This window comes from Plectrocnemia conspersa, unplaced genomic scaffold, assembly GCF_051122295.1.
Source record: "Plectrocnemia conspersa isolate PC_06_02 unplaced genomic scaffold, ASM5112229v1 ptg000001l, whole genome shotgun sequence".
Lineage (NCBI taxonomy): Eukaryota > Metazoa > Arthropoda > Insecta > Trichoptera > Polycentropodidae > Plectrocnemia > Plectrocnemia conspersa.
Window position 1 is genome coordinate 15,176,348 of NW_028277165.1, and position 25,349 is coordinate 15,201,696.

The 25,349-nt window shown below is 32.8% G+C and overlaps 1 protein-coding gene across 9 annotated transcripts in view; it reads left to right on the forward strand.

The window, feature by feature from the left end:
* Window positions 1–25,349, forward strand: part of gish (casein kinase I gish) — a 61,492-nt gene that overhangs the window by 22,656 nt on the left and 13,487 nt on the right. For all 9 annotated transcript variants that reach the window (XM_088199561.1, XM_088199586.1, XM_088199623.1 and 6 more), the window contains one exon: window positions 1,611–1,768. In XM_088199561.1, the coding sequence (XP_088055687.1) occupies window positions 1,611–1,768 (158 nt within the window). The remainder of the gene's footprint in view (window positions 1–1,610; window positions 1,769–25,349) is intronic.

The window sequence follows — 25,349 nt, forward strand, 5'->3', positions numbered from 1 at the left end:
AATAGTGGAAGTTATAAGCTATCAAAATCAATAATTTATCAATCGTTATCATTTACGTATGTATAGCGAAAACAATTTGATGACGTCCATGCGTTGCGAGTATAGGAATAACAATGAAGTAGAACGTATATGACAACTTTGCTCGGTCCAAGCGGACCAATGAAATACCGTTGTGAAATACGAGATAAGCCTCAAAGTGACTCTGTTAAATGAAACGAAGTATAGTGATTCTAAAGTTTATATTTTTTCCGTTCTATAACTAATAATATAAACATATTCTCGAAAAGCTGTAAATTCGGTTGCTATACATATAGAATACTGTTTTATGTTCGGTATCACATCACTTACTAAAGTCAATTTCTCGAAAATTGTTGAGAGTTGTGTCATAACCCAATCACTTGCATCCCTTTAAAGTTTCTTCCTGGTTTGGTTACATTTATTATACATACATATATAGTAGGGTCTTAGACTTACATAAACTGATTATTTATTTCTATATGTATACATAATATTTGAACAATGTTATCATAATTTCTTTATTGATATTAATAATTTTATATTATTATAAACATTTACGATTTTATAACCTTTGCAAGACGTGCAAAATATTCAGCATTTAAGATTTCAAGTTCGCGAGAACGTTCTTCAAGGTTCAGTACGAAATCAGCTACGGGACGATTTATTGATTCGTGAATTATTGCCTTTTTAGAAGTGGAGTGATATCGCAAAAAATTCTCACTTTTCGAAACTTAAAATAAATTCTTTCCATGTCCGTTCTAGTGTGAACGATCGGCTACGTTAGATAAGAAAACTTTTTTACTTAATGTATAATATAATATTTTTAGAAAGGCTTACTACGTGTTGTAAACGTTAGAGATCTGACTATAAGATTTTTTTACTATTATTATTACGTGACTTTTTCAAAATTCATTTCAGATGAAAATCCTAGATAGAACATATTGTTTAAAGCGAGGAACAATACTTATTAAAGCTACCTCCTATAATCATGAAACTATGTACTACAATGGTTATGAAATTTCATGATCATTTAGTAATATTATCTTGGTATCAGTTTCATAACATTATTGTTGTGGTTTCTAGGTAATACTAGTGTGATTCACTTATTTTAAACATTTTCATTAGCGTGTAATGCTGAAGAGATGATCTCATCGTTAAAATAATCGTTTCGTATGTGGATATTATTAAAGCGTGTTTTCCTCGAGCACAAATATGTCCAACGATTCAGAAATGTTATAAAATTTACTTCAAATTATTTGCAGTGCCGATCGTTTGCATAAACGCGCGTAATTAAGTATTTTAAGCATCGCCTGCGATGCTATCTCTACGTCGATATTTGGTTTAGTCGAAGTCCGATCAATATGTCGGTAGTCGCGTAGGTATTACTACGCGCGACATCGTACGTAATATTTTTTTGACGATGGTGCATCCTTATCTATTCGCTTCGTATATGACCAATATGAGTCACAAGATGTTACCGTAAGTTTGTCGTGTTTTACACGCGCGCGTGCTCCAGCGAAAGCCGTCGGAATGTTATATTTTTATACCATTTATGTACTGTTGTTGTTATATTGAATGTGTTATTGTTGCAGGGGCGGCGGCCGCGGTGGTGCCACCGCCGCTGGGGGCGCCATGCACACCTCAAGGCACTCCTCCGTCAGCAGCAGTTCTACGAGGGTGCTCATGGTGGGGCCGAACTTTCGCGTCGGCAAGAAGATCGGCAGCGGCAACTTCGGAGAACTGCGACTCGGTGAGTACTTACCGTCGTTAAAGCGTCACACTGAGTGTCAGCGACGATGACTCACTTTGACCGTTATCTAATATAATTAGTCGATTATCTACGATTCATGGTTATTATCGTTATCTGAGGTCAACGGAAAGCGAGAGTTCGCTGTCTGTCGTTAGCTCATATCCGCCATAAACTGACGTTGAAACGTTGAATAATATTATAAGATATTTCTTACTACATGTTTTTTTACACGAAACTCTATTTGGATTTTGCGAAAAAGTCTTACCGAAATATTTGTATTGTAATTTATGTAATTAATGATGTTGATCAGAGGAAGCCCTTAGGAACTTTCGGTTGTAATTCGCTGAGAGAAAGTATAAAATTAAATATTGTTTAGCATTTCTTCAAATTATTCAAGGATACTATGGATAATCATTTATTTTTAGAGATTTCGCACTTGTCAACTCATCTATATGGCAGTAGTAATCCATTTTCTTAATACGCTGGCATTGTACATTTATCTGTTCAATGACAGTTTTTTTAAAGTTTTTCAAAGACATTACAATTACCATCAATTCCCCTTATAAATATGTTTAACTGGGCAACATCACATATGTATGTCCGTTGATTCATGCAAAGCTAGGGAAAAGAAAGTACAATAATGAACAAGGTATTCCTGTTGTTGAGGTTCATACTGAGAGAGTTCCTCTATACGTCTCGTAACTGTCTGCCTTGATATAGAAATACCTTTATTTTCAAGATGGCGTACAAACATTTGAAGACAAGGCTTAAAAATTTCTTTCCCGTCAGAAAATGTTTTCTTTTTTTTCGCCAATGCTACAGCAATTTCATATAACGCTTCTGTTATCGCCAAGTCCAAGAACAAGCTTAATTTTTTTCTTCTATGTTAGTCAGACGCTCTGTTTTATATTGTCTATTAAGATCATGTCTTCTATTATGTCAAAGAGTACTTTCAAAATAACATTTGATATTTTAAATGCGTGATTATTGACATTTGTCTGATTTACAGCGTTGCCAACATAGGAAATTCGAATTGGATCAGCCTGTAGTTTTAAGGGTTTAAATCATGTTAATGCGACAACTTTTGTCGCTGGTGTGGTGGATTTATTTCGTCTAATTTAGTATGTTATAATATTTTTTAATGTTTCACCTCTTTATTTTATCGCTATTTATTGGGGCAGGAAATTCGTGATTACGTGCTTAGCGGGTAGGTAATTAACGCTATATAAAAAATAACTAATAGTTATGATCAGATGTGTAAAGCTTTTAAATAATAAATATTAGTCAAACAGATTACCGAAATCCCAACATTGCAGTACAATAAAATTTTCGTCCTTATCTCCCTCTTTTAACCGAAAAGCTTTTAGCGGAAAGAGACGTATTTTTTGCAAATATTAACACTTGATTTTTTTATTATTATAACAAAAAAAAAACTGCGAGCTAGAAAAGTAATGTTGTGTAATTTTACATATAAATCAGATTATCGTATCTTTTTAGCAAAAGAATATTCGGTGTAATCTTGTATGTAAATCGCAGCTTTTATCGTCAATTCCGAGAAATCGCTACGTTGATTTCCCAGGGTATGTAAGGAGAGCTTCTTTATACCTAATAAATATATAGAGTATTGTGATTATATATTATAATTTCAGGTCTTGATATTACAAGCTTAACTTAGCTTACTTATTATTCTTGCTATACTTGAGAATAAACAAAAAAGGATTAATTTATAAAATTGCGTTAAGGGAACAATAATTAACACAGCGTCGCTGTCTTTTCAAAAAATATTATAGGTTTTAAAATTTGAGCTTCGTTTTTTTTTTTAACTATTTATAGATATTTATGGTATTCACTTCTTTTAATAACCGAGTTATTGAGTGGTTTCGTGCGAAAAACTGTCACAGTGTGGGTTAACATATTGACGTTAACTAATAAATGTGTTGAAAATATGTATTGACTAATTAATTTGTTATTATCAATATCAACGAAATATGGATATCATGATCATGACTGTCTCGATAAAACTATACTATCTATATAAATCATATCTGTTATCTATAAAAACGCGCGTAAACAATCCGTGTTTTGTCATGAAAAATACAGGCACAGAATTTTGTAACCGTTTTAATTTACTTTTATGCACAATAACTTGTCGGTGACAATATTTAATTTGCTGTGAAAGTATTGCTCGAGTTGCGCCATACTGATCTTAGATTTTTGCATCATTGCCGCCATACAATAGGCGATACGCGAAATACGTAATTTTGTGTGAAAACATCGTTTCTGTAACCGCAGTCGATTTATTTATTGATTGTTTAACCGAAAAACCCATAGTGAAACTAAACATAACGTATTGGTGTAGTTTGTGTATTTTCTTTCAATTAAGTTACTCTCGACTTCGTTATCAATATTTCAAACTATCTATCTTCTTCGAGTAACAAATAGTGAGTTTATGGTTTGGGGTTTGATTTTGTAAACAATCGTGTGCGTGAGTTTCGTTGCGGTAGATATAAATAATGGCCCGAGGTTAACGTTTCAATTTTACGATGTTTATTATTGAATGTTGCCATGATGAAACTGCGGTGGTCGCTTTTACGCTGGTATCCAGTATCGCAGTTAATGGTTTCGTTGGTTACATAAAGAGGTGTTGGATTCGATCGCACTTGAAACGAAAGTTCCTTTAGGCAAAAACCTCTCACATGAATAGAATAAGATTCTTTGTGGTTAGTTTTCAGTGGCTTAATTATTGCATTAATAATTATTTATTAGACGATCGAGTTTTATGTATTAAAAATATTCTAATCTAAATTATAGAATTTAGATTATTAGTTCGCAATTACGAAAACACATTATTTTTTAATACCAGTTTTAAATGTTCCAAATCAACGATATCTCTTTTTTATAAATATAAAAAAATCTAGGCTTTAAGTCGTCAAAGAGATAGGTGCGCTATATTTCTCTTTTCCTAGGAATAATTAGTAGCTTAGTGGCTAAACTTTATAACGTTGAACTATTTTCAGATATACTAATAATAACTTACACTTGATTTAAAAATATGGAGGACATAAAAACACTTATTGGAACATATTTTAAGTAACTAAAATATCGAGAGAGAAAATAAATAATCAATAAGAAAATTATCAAGTTTGATTTACTTTCTCGCATTTCACGAGTAATAAAAGTGAATGTTAAGTAATTTAGTTCAAGTATTATATACTGCGTATATCCACATGTTTACGGGCCCCGACCACCAAGAATTTCGCTTGGAATTCAGCGACAGCGATAGCATATGCCGCTGATGTGATATTATTAAATATTTTGCATAATTATCTTAGGGTTGCGGTACAGTATATTCAGCATCGTTTACAAAGTACATTTTGTATTGATCGTGTGTAGTTAATAAACCTTTCTAAAATTTCGGTGTTAATTTACCTCTAAGATCCACTTATTGTGCTTAGATTTACGTTAATGGAAGGTCTGTGAGCACTGGACTTGACCTGTTAAATTTTCTACACCGCGCGATTGGTCGCAGTTCGAGAGCGCTTTGGTTTATTTTAGCGTCCTTCCTACACAACACACCTAAGCTGAAAATTGCTCCTTCAGCCGGTGTGTGCCGATGTAAAATATGCATTTCGGTTTGTGCTCACCTACATGTGCGCGTTTGAGTATAGTGGTTCGGTCGCTTTATTGCTTGTGCCGACATACATTATGCATTAATTTCAAAACGCCCGGCAATTCCACTGAAATTGTAAGAAATTTCCGTTAAATCGATTCAACCAAGTGATGGTGTTGATATAGGTATTCTGTTCCAAGATTTATCAACAGCAATTTTCCGAGAGATCTCAAAGAACAAATTAAAGATAGCTCATATTGATATACTAAGAAATATATTACGCACTTAAAACTTTTGTAGAAGCACTAATAAGCTCCAAAAGATAAATAATTTCTTTCGCTGAAAGACTGATTATACGACTTTTCCAATTACATGTGTATAAGACAAGGACAGACATTAATTTCTGATGAAAAACATTATGAAGAAGATAACAATTGATGAAATGTTACGGACCGCAATCTTGATATATATTTTATATATTCTGAAAAAAAATAAGGAAATTAAATCTGAGTATATAAAATTATCGAATCCTAGGAATTTAAAAATTAATCTCGATTTTGAGGATTCTAAAAAGTGTCGAAAATCAGAATCCATATTTAATACTATCGCTCCTTTTAGCGGCTGGTTATTTGCACATATCGGTATGCCAAAGGTACGAATCGATCGGTGGTTGCACGGGTTTGCCAATTTTACAACAGTGCTCTGAAAACAATGACCGCGTGGAGACTCATTTTTATTACATCCAGTACGAAAATTCAATTTTTTTTAAATTGTTCACTCCGGTTGTTTTAGTTGTTGAATGTTGAGTTATTTATCGAGAACCTGGTTTTAAGGGATGTCCGTGATTCATTTGCTACCCGATTGAATCTTATGTAATTGAAGCAAACAGTTAACGATCGTTTAATTTATCATGTCTCGCTGAAGCTTATTCTACACCGCATTATGTGGAAGATAATATATATTTGCTTAATCGTATATGTATGTGGGTAATTTTCTGTATATCGCGACGTTTTTATTTTTTATAGATATCAAACAATTTAATGTGACAGTTATCCAAACTGTATGTACGTAATATTATAATTATGTATGCAAAAAAACAATATCTGTTCTTAATTGAATCAAATACTATATGTATGTCCACTTAATTTACGTTTATCTGTTTATTTGCAATTTATTGCTTATTACAAGATTATTGAATTCCAATAAAAGATACTCCTGATAAATATAAGAAGTTACGAATTGTGCGTGGTACGAGTAACAAGATAATAATTTCCAGTCAACGACCGACTTCTTAGAATTATATCATATATGTATGTTTCGAACCATCGGGGGAAAACTCAATTGAGATATAATATAAGAAAGATTGAATAACCCCTACTCCATTCCCAACTGTCTGAAAGTCATAATTCGGTCGATGCTAGCGTCATGCATCTCGTTCGTCGTCAATTTAGTATTATTTATTGAGGATTTATTCAATTAGCTAACGAACGCGAAGTATTTATTACGTTCGAACCTTGACCCCGAGAAGCCTTAGAGCCAATTCGGTCAGCAGTAATTGCATTACGGCGTTTCGTGACAGCGCCAACTGTTTTTCCTTTTTACTGCCATATGAAACGTCAGAATTTGAAAGCGATTCTGGTGTATTAACTCTCCTATATTGGAAACGAACGCGAGTCAATATGGTGAAAAAATGTGTACGTTATTTTTCATGCGAATCTCGCCCCTGAGAGTACATAAATATTCATACAATTTGGTTGTTCTTCGATGTATACTTGTCGAAGAAAAGCCGTTAAACCAAAAATCGCTTTAGATTCGATTTACTTCACACTAATGCAATGGGTTTTACTTCGATTCACACGGATACATAAAAGGAATCGTCTTTCGTCGCTAACGATTCTTACCTCTCAAAAACAACCGCCATATATGATCGCTGAAAAAGCCAGTACAAGCGGATCAATAAACCACTCGACGTTAAATTGAATTATGCAAATATGTGGTAATTTAAACTCAATATTTGATTTGTCACGTCAAACGACTCGCACAATCTTCAAGTGTACAATCTCGGACGTTGCCGAACCCAATCCAGATTTTTATCACTGAAATGAGATTCCTTGTTACTGTTAAAATATATTTTTCTCCGCTTACAGCCATTTCGCCAGACCCGCGATGCACAACTAGTTTTCTTCCAGACTTATATACACTGAACCGCTTTAAAACGAACTACGTGAAATATTGATGTAATATTTAAAATAAATTAAATAACAGCAAATGAAAACAATAAAGAAGCAATTATTAGCTTTTTACTAAACAATAAACTGAGATTCTGTTATTACCGAACAGTAACAGTTGCGAATATCTACGCAACATCTTAGATTTTTGAGTTATGAATATCTTTTAACCTTTACAAGTCCAAAGGCATGTATGCTTTTACCATTACATTGTCATGCCCAATATGTTTTTTTATTTTTTAAAGCTATTTTAAATTACTTAATGATAAAATATCCAGTTTTTTATTTCATTAGTTACCCAGAAATATTCTATATTTAATAACTCCTGACCATTTTACCCATAATTGTCAAATTTGTTTTAATAAAAACAACTAAAATAAATTCCGTAAGATTAAATAATTAAAAATATGTTAAGAACCAATGCTGTTGTGTGAATTACAATATAGTGAATCATTTGTTCTTTTAACATTGCTTTCAGGTAGTGGTCCCAACATCTGGAACGGGCTTAGGGTATACCCCAAATAAATGCTATATAAATAATTGAAAAGAAGCCTAATTTTTGTAAATAAATAAATTGGACCACAGTGGGTTCAATAAGAAAATAGTTTTTGTCCGGTAAAAATTCAAGTTCTTCTTAGTTAAATAATATAAAAGTAACGAATTGTAAGAGTTTCAGTTAAATGTCAGTTATCTAAATACTACGAATAAAATCACTGTGCAATACAGATAGTGATCATGCAATATTGGTTACAGGTTAACTCGATCGCTTATCTCAGTTTAACTCCAACTATTTACACTGATCGTAATTTAAATATTTGTCGACGATATAAAAACGTATTTTATTCGTCAGAATCAACTTTATGTTGTTTGCATTTATTACACGATTGATTTCAAGTGTTCCACTTGAATTTAGTTACATCGCGTTTTTGCGATGATTATGTTAGCAAAAAATCGCACGTGAACTCACAAATTTTTGTCGAATTATTAGGTATTTAAATATCTGCTTCTAAATATGAGGCAAACATACTAATGGTTAAGTGTCTTTATATCCATTACGTACTTTGAACATTTATCGGATCGTTCGTATTCGTACAACCTTTTTAGATTTTTAGAATAGTCTTCATGTGTATAAAATGTAATTTAGCAGAATGATGGATCGACCGAGCGTATATACTATATATTTCGTTCAATATTTATGAATTCTCTTGAACTTTGAAGTATTTTCCCAATTTTGGTTATATATGAGTTACGTTGCGAGATGCTACGAAGCTCTAAAATAGTCGAAGGCATTTCGCGTATAATTTATTAAATTATGTTTTACAGCTTCTATTTAGATTTTGATACTTAGTTGTGTACTAACTTTGAATGCAATTTGCAAGCCTCAATCTACTTCACTTTGAGCCGACTATCGATTGTGTAGCAACTAATTCAACAATACGGCATTGGTTCATAACTTAAGAGAACTTTATAGTTAGTTACCGCAAGTATTAGATCGTCGACGATTATTGTATTATAATACTAACTTCCTTTCTCGGTGCGATTCTGTGGAAAGTCTATAATTATTCTAGTGTAATGTTGGCTTGACCCAGTACTGTTTTATCGGCACGGAAAGCTCACCGGCGAATTACCATGAACTCGTGAACCGTGTTAAGGCTCTCCTCTTTTTACACCGTCACGGTTTTTTACGCGGCTTAGGTACGTATCCTATTATGCACGTACGTGACCTTGAACGAAATGAAATGACATCATCTGACGGGCCATTCACCTCGTTCTGAACGAAGACCAGAAGAGAGAGAACCAGATCGGACGGTTCATGCTAGCCGGAGTAGGGATTGCAAATTCGAAGCTGTTTTGGAAAATCTGTATTATCTGATTTATCGAAACTCAAAATACGAATTTTAGAAAATAATTTAATCTTTGCTATTTTTTAATAAGCACTTTCGGCATGATCTAAAATACATATTAATTCCATTTTTTTTAAATTAAAATACTGTTAAAAAAATAAGAAAAGGTTAAATTATAACAACAATATAGCTTATAAATATACTGTTTTTTTTTAACTACTCTAATATATTCGTAGATTATGAAGAATCAAAAAATATAATTTGAATAATTTAAAAAAGGTTCATCCATACATACAAATTTGTATGTTAATAATAATAAAGCGGTAAAGGTATTTGAAGTTTAATTTTAATTATACCTGCTGCCAAAAATACTACAACTTAAAAGTCAGAATTTTAGAATTTCGGATTATCCGGATTGCAATCTCTTAGTCAGAGTAAACTTTTCCGGAGTTGCTAACAAAGGCTTCGTACATTGATCCTTCGGACTTTGGAAAAAGTGCTTAAATTATTTAATATTTATCCGGTATTGTGAGTTCTTCTTCATTTATATAATGTATAATAATATATATTTTTATTATACTGTAAATGAGCACTATGTAAAATTAATTTATTTTATTGTTGTATAACTTAAAAATATCATTTCTTACGAAATGCTATAAACCGAAGCTTAATTTGTGGACCGAGTTTTTCTCTGAGCTTTTCCAGGTTGAAAGTTAAAATTAACTACACATTGTCGTCTCGATCCAAGATTGACGCTTCGCTTACTAAATTTATCTAGTCAACAATCCATTACGCAATATTGACGCGCTCGTTCGTTTACTAGGACACGAATCCCTCATGTGGTATTCGCTTTGACTTTCTTAGAAATTCCTATGCAAAATTATTCGCAAAATAAAAGTGGTCGCAGCTCAAACAGGATCTGACCAGATTTCCCGCGGAATGTGTGTCAAACTTTCGACGCTTATTTAAATGGTTTCCGAAGACCATCAAGTGATGTAGTATACATACATATATCAGTCGGCTAAAATGTATGCTTTCATTACTTGAAATCGCAACAATTGTACTTTTTAGATTGAGAAAAACGGAAAACTTTTTAGCTACGCACCGCTTTCTTAATTCAATTACGTATCCAGAATTCGCAATCGTAAATGTATAGGTTTCATTTCGCAAGAGGAACACCGGTTGGGTTGTTTTTCTAATTTAAGTTAGGCCCGATTTTGTGAACACTTGATGGTAATTGAGGCGGAATTTTCAATGCTCAATGTGATTTATTTAAGACTTGACAATATTATTTTTAATTCAACAATGGCAAGAAGATATCATACAGTCTTGTTTTGATGTAAAACACATACAGCACTTGAATTTGATGAATGATAAAAGACTAAGCGCATTTCTTCCGCGTACTGTCCACATGTGGAGTAACGGCTGGTGTTTGTTATTATTTTATTCGGGATGAACGCCATTTGTTCCGCTCGTATCTTTCTTTTGTATAAACGTGATGTAATATTACACTGAGTTCTAATTTTGCAATAAATTGCACATTCGCTTCTCAGCACGCGAAAGCACGATGAATGTACCATTTTTTTAATATTACTGTGTCACATTAGGTTCATTCATGGCTTTTGACAGTATGTCCGGTCAAAACCTATTACACCATTATTTCACTAGCGATTATTCGAATAATAATGTTACGCTAATTTTCACACTAGTTGTACCGTACAATAACGGTTATTTAAGGTTTGTTATGATTATAAGTAGTACATATAAGTATACTCATTTTTATCGAAATTAATTAATTCGAGTAGCCAGAATAAATTTCACTAAGATCTTTTCGATCATTAATAATATTCTAATTCTCGTGTATTCGATTAGTATATATTTTATAAGCTAATTGTAGTTTGTATTTAATCAAGAATTATATAGAAAGTATCTATTTAAATTTATAATAATTATTATTTGTAAAAAAAGCCCTAATCTAGAATGCTTTGCTAAAATAAAAAAATATACACAATTACAATTAAAATGTATAACATTTTTGTCATAAATAGTTATTTGCAAGATTGTCATATATGTAGGTTGAAACTTTCAGATTAATATAAACAACGTATAATGCATCTACATTTTTAAAAATTGCAATTATATTTGATAGTCTAATAATTTGCGAATGGAACATAATGATATGATTTTTTAAAGAACGCTTCTGCTTTGAATTTCTAGATAAACGCAATTTAAAAAATATATATGATGCTCAGTTGTGATGCCAGTTGTAACACGTCTATTTTACTCATATGCACAGCAGACCCCCCAATAACACGGTAAATTGGGGACGCGCTATTTGGGTGCCCGTTACTTTATGTGAAAGAAAGTAAAAAAAAGTATGGGTATTTCTATCCCTCCAACTACACGCTCCCAAATAGCACGTTCTCCGATTTACCGTGTTATTGGGAAGGTCTACTGTACATATACATATAGTTAATGTACGATAAATCAACTAACAGCTATGCATTTAAGATCCTTTTATGTCTATCTATTTTTTGGACAGGAATATTCCGAACATGAATTTTGCGTACAGGAACTTTCCGGACACTGATTTTCATATTTTTTTAAAATATAAAAAAAAAAATAAATGTGAACACTTGGATTTTTAATTACGGAGTTCAATGTAGCAATCAACTTGAATTAATACAATGAATCAATATTTTTACTTCGTGAAAAAGTTTTTCTAAATACATATCAGGTTTTCAAAGTATAACATTTTATCTAGTTGGCGTCTATAAAAACGGTCAATTAAATGTTAAATAAAGGTTAGGACTTTTTGGTGACTGCTTTTATGAAAATGAATGGAAAATTTCGGATATGATCAATAAATAAAAGTTGTTGAGTACACAGATTCAATGCGGCCTAAAATTTTACCCCCTGAGTTGTGTATTGCTATTTATCGACAAAGTTATTTCCAAATATGCGCCCGAAGTTCATTTTTATTACATTTAGTATAATGTTTTGAATATACGGATGAGTACGTCTTAATTACCTTTTTCCATTATTGAAAGCAGCATTTTTGTCTCAATTCGTTCGAAATGATCGTCATAAAACATAATAGTGACTTGTAATTAATACCTCGTGTAACTTTAAACATATTTTTATTGTCTTGCTTAAATGAAATGGTCTATTTCCATTTTATATTTACTTTTTATGAAATTAATATTTTATTATTTTAAGTAAAATATCATAAGTTTTAAGAACTAATAATTTAGATAAATTCATAGCTAAACAGAATTTTGTTTTATGTGGTCACGCCCAAATTAGTTGGAAACAAAGATTTTATTAGAATTTAGTCTATTGTTACGATAATGTGCTATAAAAATCAATCAGAAAGAATTTTGCAAAATCATACACGAGGAGTAATTAATAAGGAGTAACAAAGTATGGATTATATTGATAAGAATACTACTCGATAGCTTAAGGGTTTGTCGGGTTCATCAACTGAAACATTTGAAGGGATTAACGCATATCATTCCACTCGCTATAAAATATTTTTTTATAGTTAACGAAAAAATGAGCTGCGATTAAAAAAGCACTTAATGTATTATTTCATTTTTTGAAGTAAAATATCATAAGTTTCAAGAACTAATAATATAATTTTGTTACTGGTGTAGTAATTTGCTTCATAAAAATTGCACATTTTCATTGATATATTTAAATACATCATAATCCGACGAAACTATTCATTGTATAATTCTACAAGTTGCTTGTTAAACTTATGATTTTGCTTTAAATAATGAAATATTAATTTCATAACAGTAACGATAAACTACGAAGTGATGGAAATAGGCCATTATGCAAGACAATAGAATAAAAGTTGTTTGAAGTTACGCAAGGGATTAATTTTATTTCATGTCATTACTATTATGTTTTAAAAAGATCGTTTTGAACGGATTTATAGAAAACTTACGTTTTTAATAATAAAAAAATGTAATTAAGACGAGTTCGAAATTGTTGTTTTTTGCGTTTTTTCACGAAGTGTTTACTTTTTTTTTTTTTAATAAAATATTTTTGGTCCGGAATGATCAATGTCAGTGTCCGGAAAAGTTCTTGACCGCAAAAATCTGTCTTTGTCTTTGATGCTACGGTGTTTTTTAAAAAAAATATATTTCACATATTCATCGGTTCTTCATATACATAATTTAATTCATTCAAAAACTGTTTCACGCCATTGTCATACTAACGAGGTAACAAGTTCACAAATTAATTTACTTTTTCGAGCATCATGACATCAACAGCGATCTTTGTTAGAATATATTATATATAATGACGAACAACTATATATCGTTGTTTAGCACCCAAAGGGTTAAGCAGCCTTAATTAACATTTCGTCTACGCCATGATAGTAAATTAGCGAAAAGGATAGCCGCTCTAAGTAACAAGAATTGATTTGGAAAATTAATGCTTCCCTCATGTTCAGTTTTATGTCGCAATATCACTACTGGAACATTTAAAACTACTATTTGTGCTGGAGAACGAAAATATTTCAATGAAAAGCATCGTATAAGGATACCAAAGCTTGTATATATTAACAAATTTGAGTAATAACAAACATATTTCACTAATGCCGTTGTCAATGCGATACATACAAGCACAGTTACATTGGATCTTTTTCTTATATATATTTATTTTATTATATTTATATTGTCAGTTGTTATGTTTATATATCTTTTAATTATCAGCTTCATCCGTTGAGGTATGATGCTAGTGTTAAGCTTCCACTTCACTCTCCGAAAGTAGGCGACAGTTGGCCAAGGACGGGAAATATAATGTGAAAATTCGGGCTTACTTCGGTCGAGCTCGGTTGTCCCCGCGCTAAAATCTCTCGCAAGTTCTCCGAGGTCACCGCGAACGGGAGGTAAACTGGGGGTAATTTTGGTCGAGGCGGCCGACTTCGTCGCCTCCAAAAATTCCCTCGCTTTCCGAAAGTAATACCCGAAGACGCTTCGAGCGCGAGCGGCGAGATACTTCCCCTTTCGCTCTCTCGCGTGACGAGAGAGAGAGATAGAGATGGTTTATCGCAAACTGAGATAGAACGATTCAATTTTAATATGGGCGTCTTCACGATCGCGCCACTGTTTGGTATTTTTGCCCGATCTGGACGGCCAAAATTATTTCACCACTTTAGTTGATTCCATAAGTGCTCTTAGTCAAATATATAATATTATAAGTGCTAAAAAATACAATTATTTAAAGTATTTCTTTAATTGTAGGCCCGAGGAATAGGAATTCCGTGTTGAACGGTCGTGCGAATTTCGCCGCGTAGCGTAAAAAAAAAAATTGTATATGTCACAAATTTGCTGTTTTTTATTAAGAAAAAGTATTTGACTAGCATTTTATCATACTCGGTATCGTTTTTTTAAATATGTATATATTTAGTCATTCCAAACAAATTTTTATTTTATTTCATTAGTACGCGATCCACAATTTGACGTTTACTGATTTTACCACGGTAACCATATTATTAAAAAATTACAATCATTACAAAACTGTATTTTAAATTTGACGTTAACATTTCTTTAATTGTAGGCCCGAGGAAGAGGAATTCCGTGTTTAACGGCCGTGCGTAGCGTAATAAAAAAATTTAGCCGCGTAGCGTAAAAAAAAAAAATTGTATATGTCACAAATTTGCTGTTTTATATTAAGAAAAAAGTATTTGACTAGCATTTTATCATACCCGGTATCGTTTTTTTTTAAATATGTGTATATTTGGTGATTCTGAACAAATTTTTAGGTCGTAACTTTCGCGACTAAGCCCCGTCCCATTTTTAAGAATAATACATTTTTAAGGTATGCAATGTGTTAAAAACCGCAAAAATCCGCAGTCAATTTTGCATGTATCATAAAGAGAAAGACCTAAGCTATATATTGTATATAAAATCTCAATTCAGCAAATTGACTTTCCATACTTTTCCTTAAAAAATAATAGAAATTATTCATTAGTTGCACACTTGAACGTTTCCTGTTTATTATTTATTAGTGACAGTGAAGCCTCGATTCAACATAAAATGTCTTATTTACTAACATTGATCTATTCCGGTGCATTGCAATCATCCACCATCTCCTTTTTCTCCATTTGGCTTTAATTTTTTTTGTGTTTAAAACACGCACGTAGTTTATAATACGCGAGGTTGAGAAGCGTGCACGCGTATGAAATTCCCGGCTGTGCGAACGCTATTCGAAAAACTGCGACCTTGACCGACTTCGGTCGAACTTCCACTAGGACAACTTTCGGAGAGTGAAGTGCAGGTATTATATATGGCATATTAGGTAGCGTGCTGTAATGCTATCTACATTATGTAGTCAGCTTGCGCGAATTCTCGATTAATTATTGCAGTCTACTAACTCGCTCCCTTTTCTTTATTTATCATTTTCGAATAACCCTCGCAGGTTGTGTATCGACCTGAATATTTTTAATATTTCGCCGTAAGAACGCTTTACGATATCGTTAAATCTTTACACGTTTCTTTATACTTTTTCTGGGTTAAGGCCGACTTATCTTCAATTTGCGCGCGGTCAGATTGTCCGGCGATATACGCTGAAAAATCGCGCCGCAATAAATCCACGCAAACTTTCGCCGCCCGGATCGATAAATTCGGTATATATTGGATATCTGTTTGCGAGATCTCGGCTGTTCCGAATGGTGTGAGATCCGCCAGTGACGATAACGAAATGCGACGTGCACTTTGCTATGCGGGATGCTTTTCCCATCGTTTGTTATCTATCAAACGATTGAGTACATATTGGATTTGACGAAAGTTGAATCGCCGGCGAGAGGATTAGCTAATTCGTTACTAACATTGAGGTCTATGTCCCGTTGTAGATTAAGTCGTATTCAAATTTACGTTTTTGTGTGTTACCAACCAAAGCCGATCACTGAATCCGTATAAAAATAATATTCATGAAAATCTGAATAATATTTATACGGATTCGCATTTTCGTTAGAAAAGTAACAAAATTTACTCGTGCCATACTTTTTGTCACATGTTTTTTTACTATTATTTATGATAATCTATGGATTCGCATAGATGTAATATAATATATACATAACTTATGTGATGAGTATGAATAGAAGGAAAAGTTTCTACATCAATCATTGACGAATTGAATAGGAATGTAAGAACGTTGTTTTTTATGAAAATAGGACTATCCAAATTATAGTCGAATTTTAATTAATTTAAACAATCTGCTTTGTAGAGCAAAGATACATTTTGAGTAATTTCGTTAAATAGCGTATTATCGTTAAATATCAGGTTTGTGTTGCTGCAAAAACTCGAACAACGAATTTGGACTATATTAGCATATTATCTAATGCTTGCACTACACTTTCTGGAAGTTGTCCGAACCGAAATTCAACTGAAGCCGGCCGAGTTCGACGACTTCCGAGTAGCGGCCACACTGCCACAAATTTCATATGCCGTCCGGACGGCGGCCATGAACGACGTCCGCATGGCTGCTGCTGTCACGTACAGCTGGAATATTTGCGCGCGATCGAAAAATGTGCCAAATAATCGCAATTTTTAAATTGTCATATTATTAAAATTACGCTACTGATAATTATAAAAGTTTGTGTGGGCACTCACCAATACTATATTAGTGAAAACTTTTCGGTCGTAAATATTCAATTTACGCAAAATCTTTGTCGGCTTTTGCAAAATGCTATAAGGCATAAAAATGATAGTTCAGAATGCGAACACCACATGTGTGACTATCCTAGAATTTGTCGCCATAGATTCTAAATATTATATTCGTTATGGTGTGACATTTATATAAACCGACTTAGGAAAATACATAAGGATATTCGAAACGGTTTTTTTAACAAAATCATGTACCACTAATTATTTAATTTGATATGAAAAAAATATAATAACGATATCTGTTAGAAGAATATACTATCAAAAATATAATTAATCCCTTTTGGTGCCCTAAAATATTCAAAGATGTCAGGAAAAGTCTGTTGAAGTCCCCGATAACCATGTGGTATTATAACTTGACCACGTTCTCGTCATGCGTGTTAACCATAGGACGTCTACGCGCATACTGAAATTGAACCGAGTTACTCGTACTATCTCAGTTTGCGAAAAATCATATCATTATCTCTCTCGTCACTTAACACGCGAGAGAGCGAAAGGGGAAGTATCTCACCGCTAGCGCTCGAAAGAGCAGCTCCGACTTCGTTCCGTTTGCCGACAATGTTCGGAAGCGCTCGAAGCTGACCATGTCGACTGAATTACCCCCACTTTACCTCCCGTTCTAACCTCGAACAACTTCCGAGAGATTTTAAAGCGGGCAGAACGAAACTCAACCGAAGTAACCCACTATATTCTTTCGTTGGCCAACCTTGGCCAACTTCCAGAGAGTGTAGCGCAGGCATAATAATATATCGCTTGGGAAGAAAATATTTAGTTTTGTGCATGAGTCCATAAACAGTAAATTGACCACTCACACGTCTCAAGTTATCATGGTGGATTTATGAGAAGCATTTTCAACCCATAGTAAACAAGATTTAGAATTTGTTTCAATGATTTCATTTATTGACATACGTTTTGCGTCAGTCAATGAGTTGATTGAACTCAACCTCTACGGATTTTATACGCCATTGTCGTCATTTTATGATTAAAATCGATTCTGGGAATCGAATCTAGTACTAGAACAGGCCTCGGCAACCTTTTTTGGCTGCGGGTCAAAATAATTAAAATGTGACTATTAAAAATACTATTCGGGTCAGTGAATATTTTTGGTCCTAACAATCATATATGTGGTCTAGTTGTGACATCGTAATACGTTAAAAAAATGATATTTGCAGAACTGAAATGGGTCACTTCAAATCATCAAACGGGTCACTTGGTGACCCGCGGGTCATAGGTTGCCGAGCCCTGTACTAGAATATGAGCATTCAAGCTAAGATTAAAAACAATTAAGCATATCAAATATCATGTATAGGCAATTAATTAAATTATCCGTTGATATTGTGATTTTGCACGTTTTTTGTAAAGATAAAATTAACCTTAATTTTATTCTCGGTAATAATAATTTAGTAGGTATCACTTGTCTACAATTTTTTGGAGCTGATGGTATCTTCCCGTCAGATTGTCCGTGATATCAAAACGAAGCTATTAATGGCGTTTGTCATTCAATACCTTTAATAATAAACCACATAATGTCGTCGATTTATGTTATTTATACCAACACGGACGGAATAACACTTTCAATTAAATATTCACCAGCACAAGTTGAGCATCGATAGATCTCACGATTTATTATGCCGGATGTATCGTATGGTTGGCCGTAAATTGATAGTTTCACTTTGGAGTTTTCAGCCGAAGTCATGAGCATCGATTTTAGAAGAGTACATATGTATAACCGCGTCGGCTATGAGCACTATGAGATTTGGAACTCTTTTCGGCACACTGCGGTATCGATTTCTGGCTGAGGTTTCGCGCCTGGGAGTCTGTCGTCTCTAATATTTATTACGGTCGCGTTTCTCAATTTCCCACCGGCTTAGTAGACGCGTTGTGTTGTTCTCTCGTCTATTGTGACGCGTTCGCGAGATAGGAGCGATTTGCTTCATTTCCGCTCCGCACTTAAGACACACAGATTATCGCCGACGTTATGTCAGTCATCCGATGTCGTTATCTCGATTGTTCGAGAGCAGCTTTTCTTGTGGGCTTATCGGGTGGAGGAGTGGTTAATAAGGATAAAAAATAAGGGAAAATAAACAATAAGATGCTTGAGCTTTTAAAAACCATAATATTAAATGTCTAAAGAACGTTGTATGTATATACATTTCGCTTGTACGAAATGGGCCGAATGAAGATATTTTTGAACGTTAAAAGATCGGACTATCGATACTACTAGCTAAAATATATTTCATTGCGTTTCTATCGCCCTATTATGCAAAATAGTCGTTAATTTACATATTTTTTTATTAAAAAAATACTCCGTAGAGGGTACGATGGTAGTATTTTAAATTTCTCTAATGGACCTATAAATATGTATATAATACCTAATTTACATAGTGCATACGTATTTCATTTTTCACCTCACGGATATATTTGAGTAATGTTTATGGTTATTATCTTTCAATATCGTTCGGTGCTTCAAGATAACTTGAAGTACGTGCTAAGTTGTTCAGAATCTGTAAATTGATTTTATGTTCTGCTCTAATGGTTTATGTTTTTTTTCAATCTTATTTGCATATTTACTAATTTATTTCAGTCGAAGAAAGATTCTGAAAAGCGCATTTTACTTTCAAGTTGTAATTATATATAAATAATAGACTTAAACGCATGAACGCTTTTGACCTCGTGGTCATTGTCAATGTCGGCGTGATTGAACTGGAAACATTGTCATCGAGTGCAAATGTCACTGGTTGATAATGACCGCGAAGTTGAAACCAGTTGCATATCAAATGTCGACGAATTACTATGAAAACAGTTCATTTTATTATTTAATTACTTAGAGAGAATGAGAGCTTCCAAAATTAAGGAATTTTATCAATACAAACATAAATATGATATCTAGCTAGATTCAGAATCAAATAATTTTGTATATCAGAAATTTGAATTCATTTTGAATCATTTTGGGTCACTTGGATTTGCGTATTGTGCGATACGTTAGTTCGTAGTGTTGTTTCAAATTCTATTGTCAGGAATCATATGTTACTTATTCATGTTAAATAGGCTTTAGAGAATTTTCTCAGATATCTTTACAAGGAGTTTGGATCGTATTCATACTTGTATCCTGCTGCCTGTTTTTGTTAGGAGCGTTGGGATACAATTCATTGCATTCTCGACGTAGCATATATATGCAATAAAGCACTCGGTTGCGGGCTTGTAGAGTGCCGCGATTGCATCCCTTATTACTAACCGTTTCAGACAGGACGTCATCTCTCGAAAACGCTCCCCTTATTTGAGTCATCCAGCTTCTCAGTGAGGTTTCCAAACACATGGATGTTTTCGGCGGTAGCTACGAAGAGCTGATTTAAAAATATATTGTACGTTAGTTATTGTTCCGACGTTGGAAGTAAGATTGTAATAATACCGGTATTACCGATAGAAAAAGTCAATTGCGGAATTACCGCTATTGACATTATTATTATTATTTTAATTAATAATCCGAGTACCCCTCGCATGATTCACAATGCTTATTGATTAGCATAACCAAAGCATTCGAATACCCCGGCCTTTTGATATATTAAATATTTTAATTACAACTCTCATTAATTATAAAATAATATCTTTCAAATGCCAAATCTTTTGAAAAAATAAATCTAGGACAACGTCGTCTTTGATCGACCTCTTCTGGATGTCTCCTAAATTTTTATACCAGGGGCCAGAGCACCACTCGCCAATTTATTCCAATAAAATATATTACTCGTTATTTTTTGTCAGTTGCGATTATCCGAAAGAATTTTAAGCATCTTCTATAAATTATGTCACAGGTTTTTCGTGATTTTTTTTATTCTCCTACCCATGTCACAAGATATCATTAGCCAGATTCCTGTTTGTTTCACACGGTCACAATTTCGCTGCCCCCCCCCCCCCCTAAACCTGTGACATAATTTATAGAAGAAGAACAATTATATATAAGATGCCTAAAATTCTACGTTACGTTATGAGAATGGAGTGCATAGAAAATTGTAAATCTGTTTATTCAAAATGCGATTTTAAAAAAAAACAGATTTATATGATTGATGATTATGATATTTATGTGATTAAGGTGTGATTTATTTATATCAGTGAAAGACATCTCTCGTATATTAATTTATTTCTACTCTTGGTAAAAGTAACATTATTTAAATTTTAATTATAAATGTTAATGTAAATATTATAGAATAAAAAATATGTAAATATTGAATAATCATTTTTTTGGCATAACATATGCAAAAGTTTTTTTGAAAAATTATTGATTTTTAATAAATTATGTTGTGTGTATTTTATAAATTTGAAACTTTTTTGCTTACTCTTAATGGTGTATGTGTAATCAAAAGCAATAATATTTAATTGTTACAACAATAAAAAAATATTATATTTTTCATATTTATTTACTTAAAAAAGTTTAATGTAAAATTTAATATCATTGCATTTCTTTTTCAATGAAAAGGGTTTTTTCTTGAAAAAATATGTATTTCGCGCAATTTTTTATATTGAGATTTACTTATTGTTAATATTCAGTGAAACATATACCGTAGGGCAGGGTTTCCCAAACTTTTTCAGCTACGGAACACTTGGCAAATCCGAAAACTTTGGCAGAACACTTAGCTTATTTTTTAGGTTGGGTAATTCATAATAGTAATATCATTTATTTAATAAACATAAAAATTCAAATAAATAAAACTCCTAATGACTCTGATGATTTTGGGTTCTTAAATTACAATTTTTTTTTATATCAGGCATAATATTGAGCAGTTGTATTCTCAGTTTTTGGATTATTTTCTTCTTCGATGATAGATGTATCAGTAGAAGTATTTGGCCTTTCTTTTGTCAAATTTCCTGTTTTCAACCAAAGATCCATGGGTAGTTTTTGAATAATATGTAAATTCTGTAATATTTTTTTTGTCAAAATGGAAAAAAATCTGTATTGTAAGCAACCAGACTAAATTAATGTACAAGAAAATCGATTCATTTTTATGCACATTTTATTTAAATCATTTATATTTCCAAAAGTATACACCCAATCCTGTTTTAACGCAATAAATTACAATAGTTTCAAGCTTTTTTATCAGATTTATGAATAATTTTTACGTATTAGCAAGACCAACAATTTTTTTAATTTACTCCAAATTTTTGTGAAATATCTATTTAGACTCCGCGGAACACCTATTTTGGATCCGCGGAACACCAGTGTTCCGCGGAACATAGTTTGGGAAACCATGCCGTAGGGTATTTGGGTTGAAAAATATTTCTGAATGGAGATAAAAATGTACAATTAATAAGAAGAATTTCGTATATGCAATGTCTACTTTTGTTTTCGCTTCGCCAGCCATCCCTATCATAAAAAGAGTCCGGCGGCCGTGGCAGTGCGCTCATTTCTCTGTTACATAACATAACTACTGGGAACTGCTAGATACCGTTAGATTTGCCTGGGAAAAGGCAAATGTATTCCTTTTATGTTGACACGTTGCGTATATTGTACAAAATTATCGAGAATATTAAATATCGAGCATATTTAATATTTTGCATAGGTTAGGTGGGGCGATATTTCGGCCTTCTGGACTAAAAGGGATAATATTCTACTTTGATATCCTACCCCGATAAAACTACTTAGGTTAATCCCCTACAATGTGCCTCATTTTATCTGCATTCAATCAATATGGGCATCGACTTTTTTATGGTTTTAAACCATAGAGATATCGTATTCAACAATAATAATTATATTTGGTACTACCGGTATTTGATTTTGTAAGACAATTTTTGTCCCAATAACGGTATTACCGGTATTGCAATCCCTAGTTGGAAAATGCTTATTTATATGCAATTGCATCCGAATTTCATTTCGTTGCTAAATAAACTGAAATACGCGACACATACGATATTTCACGCACCGTAAAATACCGAGCGAAGCGTGAAGAGTTCGTAGTTGTAATATGCAAGCTTGTGTTTCAAATAAGCACGTCTGAAAGTAGCATGATCGTGTCGTGTATGCTAAATATGCGTACATTTCAGTATTCGTACTAGGCAATATCGTTTGTCCGATAATGACGATCAAAGAGCAAATATTCACAGCTCCGAAATTCGTCTTCAGATCGACGGCTGGCGCTCGTGGGCAGAAACGGGTTATTTCGTGAACTTTGTTACCGATTATTTTATACGCACGTTGCACCGGCACTGGCCGAGTGCAAAAGCAATGGATGTGGCGTCACGTCGTCGGTGCGGTTCCTCCGAGGTTTCAATTAGTTCGTCGATTTCGCAAGTAACGGCGGAACGGCTAGGACGACGGGGGCGCGAATATGGGTCACGCTATGGTCCCTTTGTCTTTTTGATTTTGTTAACGTCCAGTCTCACCTTGTGGTGCACTTGAAGGTTTAAAATTAAGGTCTGGCGAATGAGGACATCGTCGGTTCGGTCTTCCCAAGAGTTGTTTTTCTAACCTTATTTCGGGACGAAAGTAGCCGACGGACGAAAGGTTTACGTTGATCTTTAACATAATAAATGTTGCGTTCTGCATATGGTCCGCATCGGTAACATCTATTAGGATTTAGTATGTAGGCGTAACTAAATATCCGCTCTTTGGAAAAGCACTTTAACTAATCACTATTTTCTAAACAAATTATCAAAGTTTTCATTACCGATATTTTTTTGCAGAATGTTCTTTAAATTGTATCATTGTAGTATAGATTCGTCTTACAAACACATTTGCATTGTTTTGCCTTTAATTTTAAAGTACTAAATTTTAGCAATCAACGCAAAAGTCGATAAAATCAATTTTTCGATTCAAGATATGATGCCAGTTGAGGCACGTCCATTTTCTTCATTTAACAAAATAATGGTCATTATCTCATAATTTTCATTTTTGATTAAAGCGGTTTGTGTACCCAATTCGCTGCGTTTTCTCAATACAATAAATAAGTCTTCGAACATGATTGACTTTTGAGAGGTGAAAGCTTCTCACATGAATTTTATGTCATCCAACACGTCCAAATGTGCTATCGATGAAAATTATTCGATAAAAAACATTGTCTATGATCATGTGTTTGATCAAGTATGAGATATAATTGTGATAATAAAAATTGTAAGGATATGAATAATTAATTTTAAATAAAAAACATATTAAATTAATCTTTAAAAAAACGTATCTATAGACATATAAAATCCAAAATATTTCAAATGGATATTAAAATAACGCGTAAAATTAAATGGCCAGAATTTAAATCAACTTTGGGTCAGAATAAAAATCAAATCTCAGTCAAAATTTTATTAGCACCATTGTCAGAATTTATATTAAATGGTCAGAATAAAAATAATAGATGGTCAGAAATAAAAATAACACATGGTCATAATAAAGTAACAAGCTGCCACAGTCACATATTTTACGCAGGAAACTTGAAGTTAACCTATTTTATTATCTCATTCCAGTCGTAGAACTTCATATATGCGTCTTTGCATTTTGAACAATTGTTTATTGAAATTAAGTACATAGTATTAAAAAAAAGAAACCGTTATTAATAATTATATTTTTTATTAATTAATCAATATATAATTTTATTAATTAATTAATATGCATTTTTTTTAATCAATTATAAGTGACTTAATTGCGAACTTTGGTTTCTCTTTGTAGGTGCAGACGTTGCAGTCGAACAGTTATACCAATCTTATACGATAACACTATGTCAGCCGAAAAAAATTTAATCTGACCATGTGTCAACTTAAATCTTACTATTTAATATAAATTCTGACCATCTAATGTTTATTCTTACCGTTAGCATTCTGACCATTAACCCGCCGTTGGTCGCGCGAGTGTTGCATACGCCGTTGGTCGCGCCTGAGCGAATAGCCGCCTCTCAGTTCTTTATGTTTTTAAGTTTAAATATCGAATATTTATTATTTTTTTTATTTTTGGTTTATTTTAGTGTTGTATATATAAATTAAATAAATTCTTTAAAACTTTTATTTACATAACGAAAGAAGAAAAATAAAATAATAAATATTTTAAAAGTAAAATATAATTTTTTTAGATATATGCTTAAAACTTTAAAAATAACATGAAAAAATATATATTATTTTTGATCTTGATTACTTGAATACTTAGTTATGCAATCTGGACATAATGCCGATGAATGTTCTTTGCATATTGGGTTATAGCACATGTGGCATTTGATGGTGATTTTGCGATTTTTTTCCTAGGGCAAAAATTAC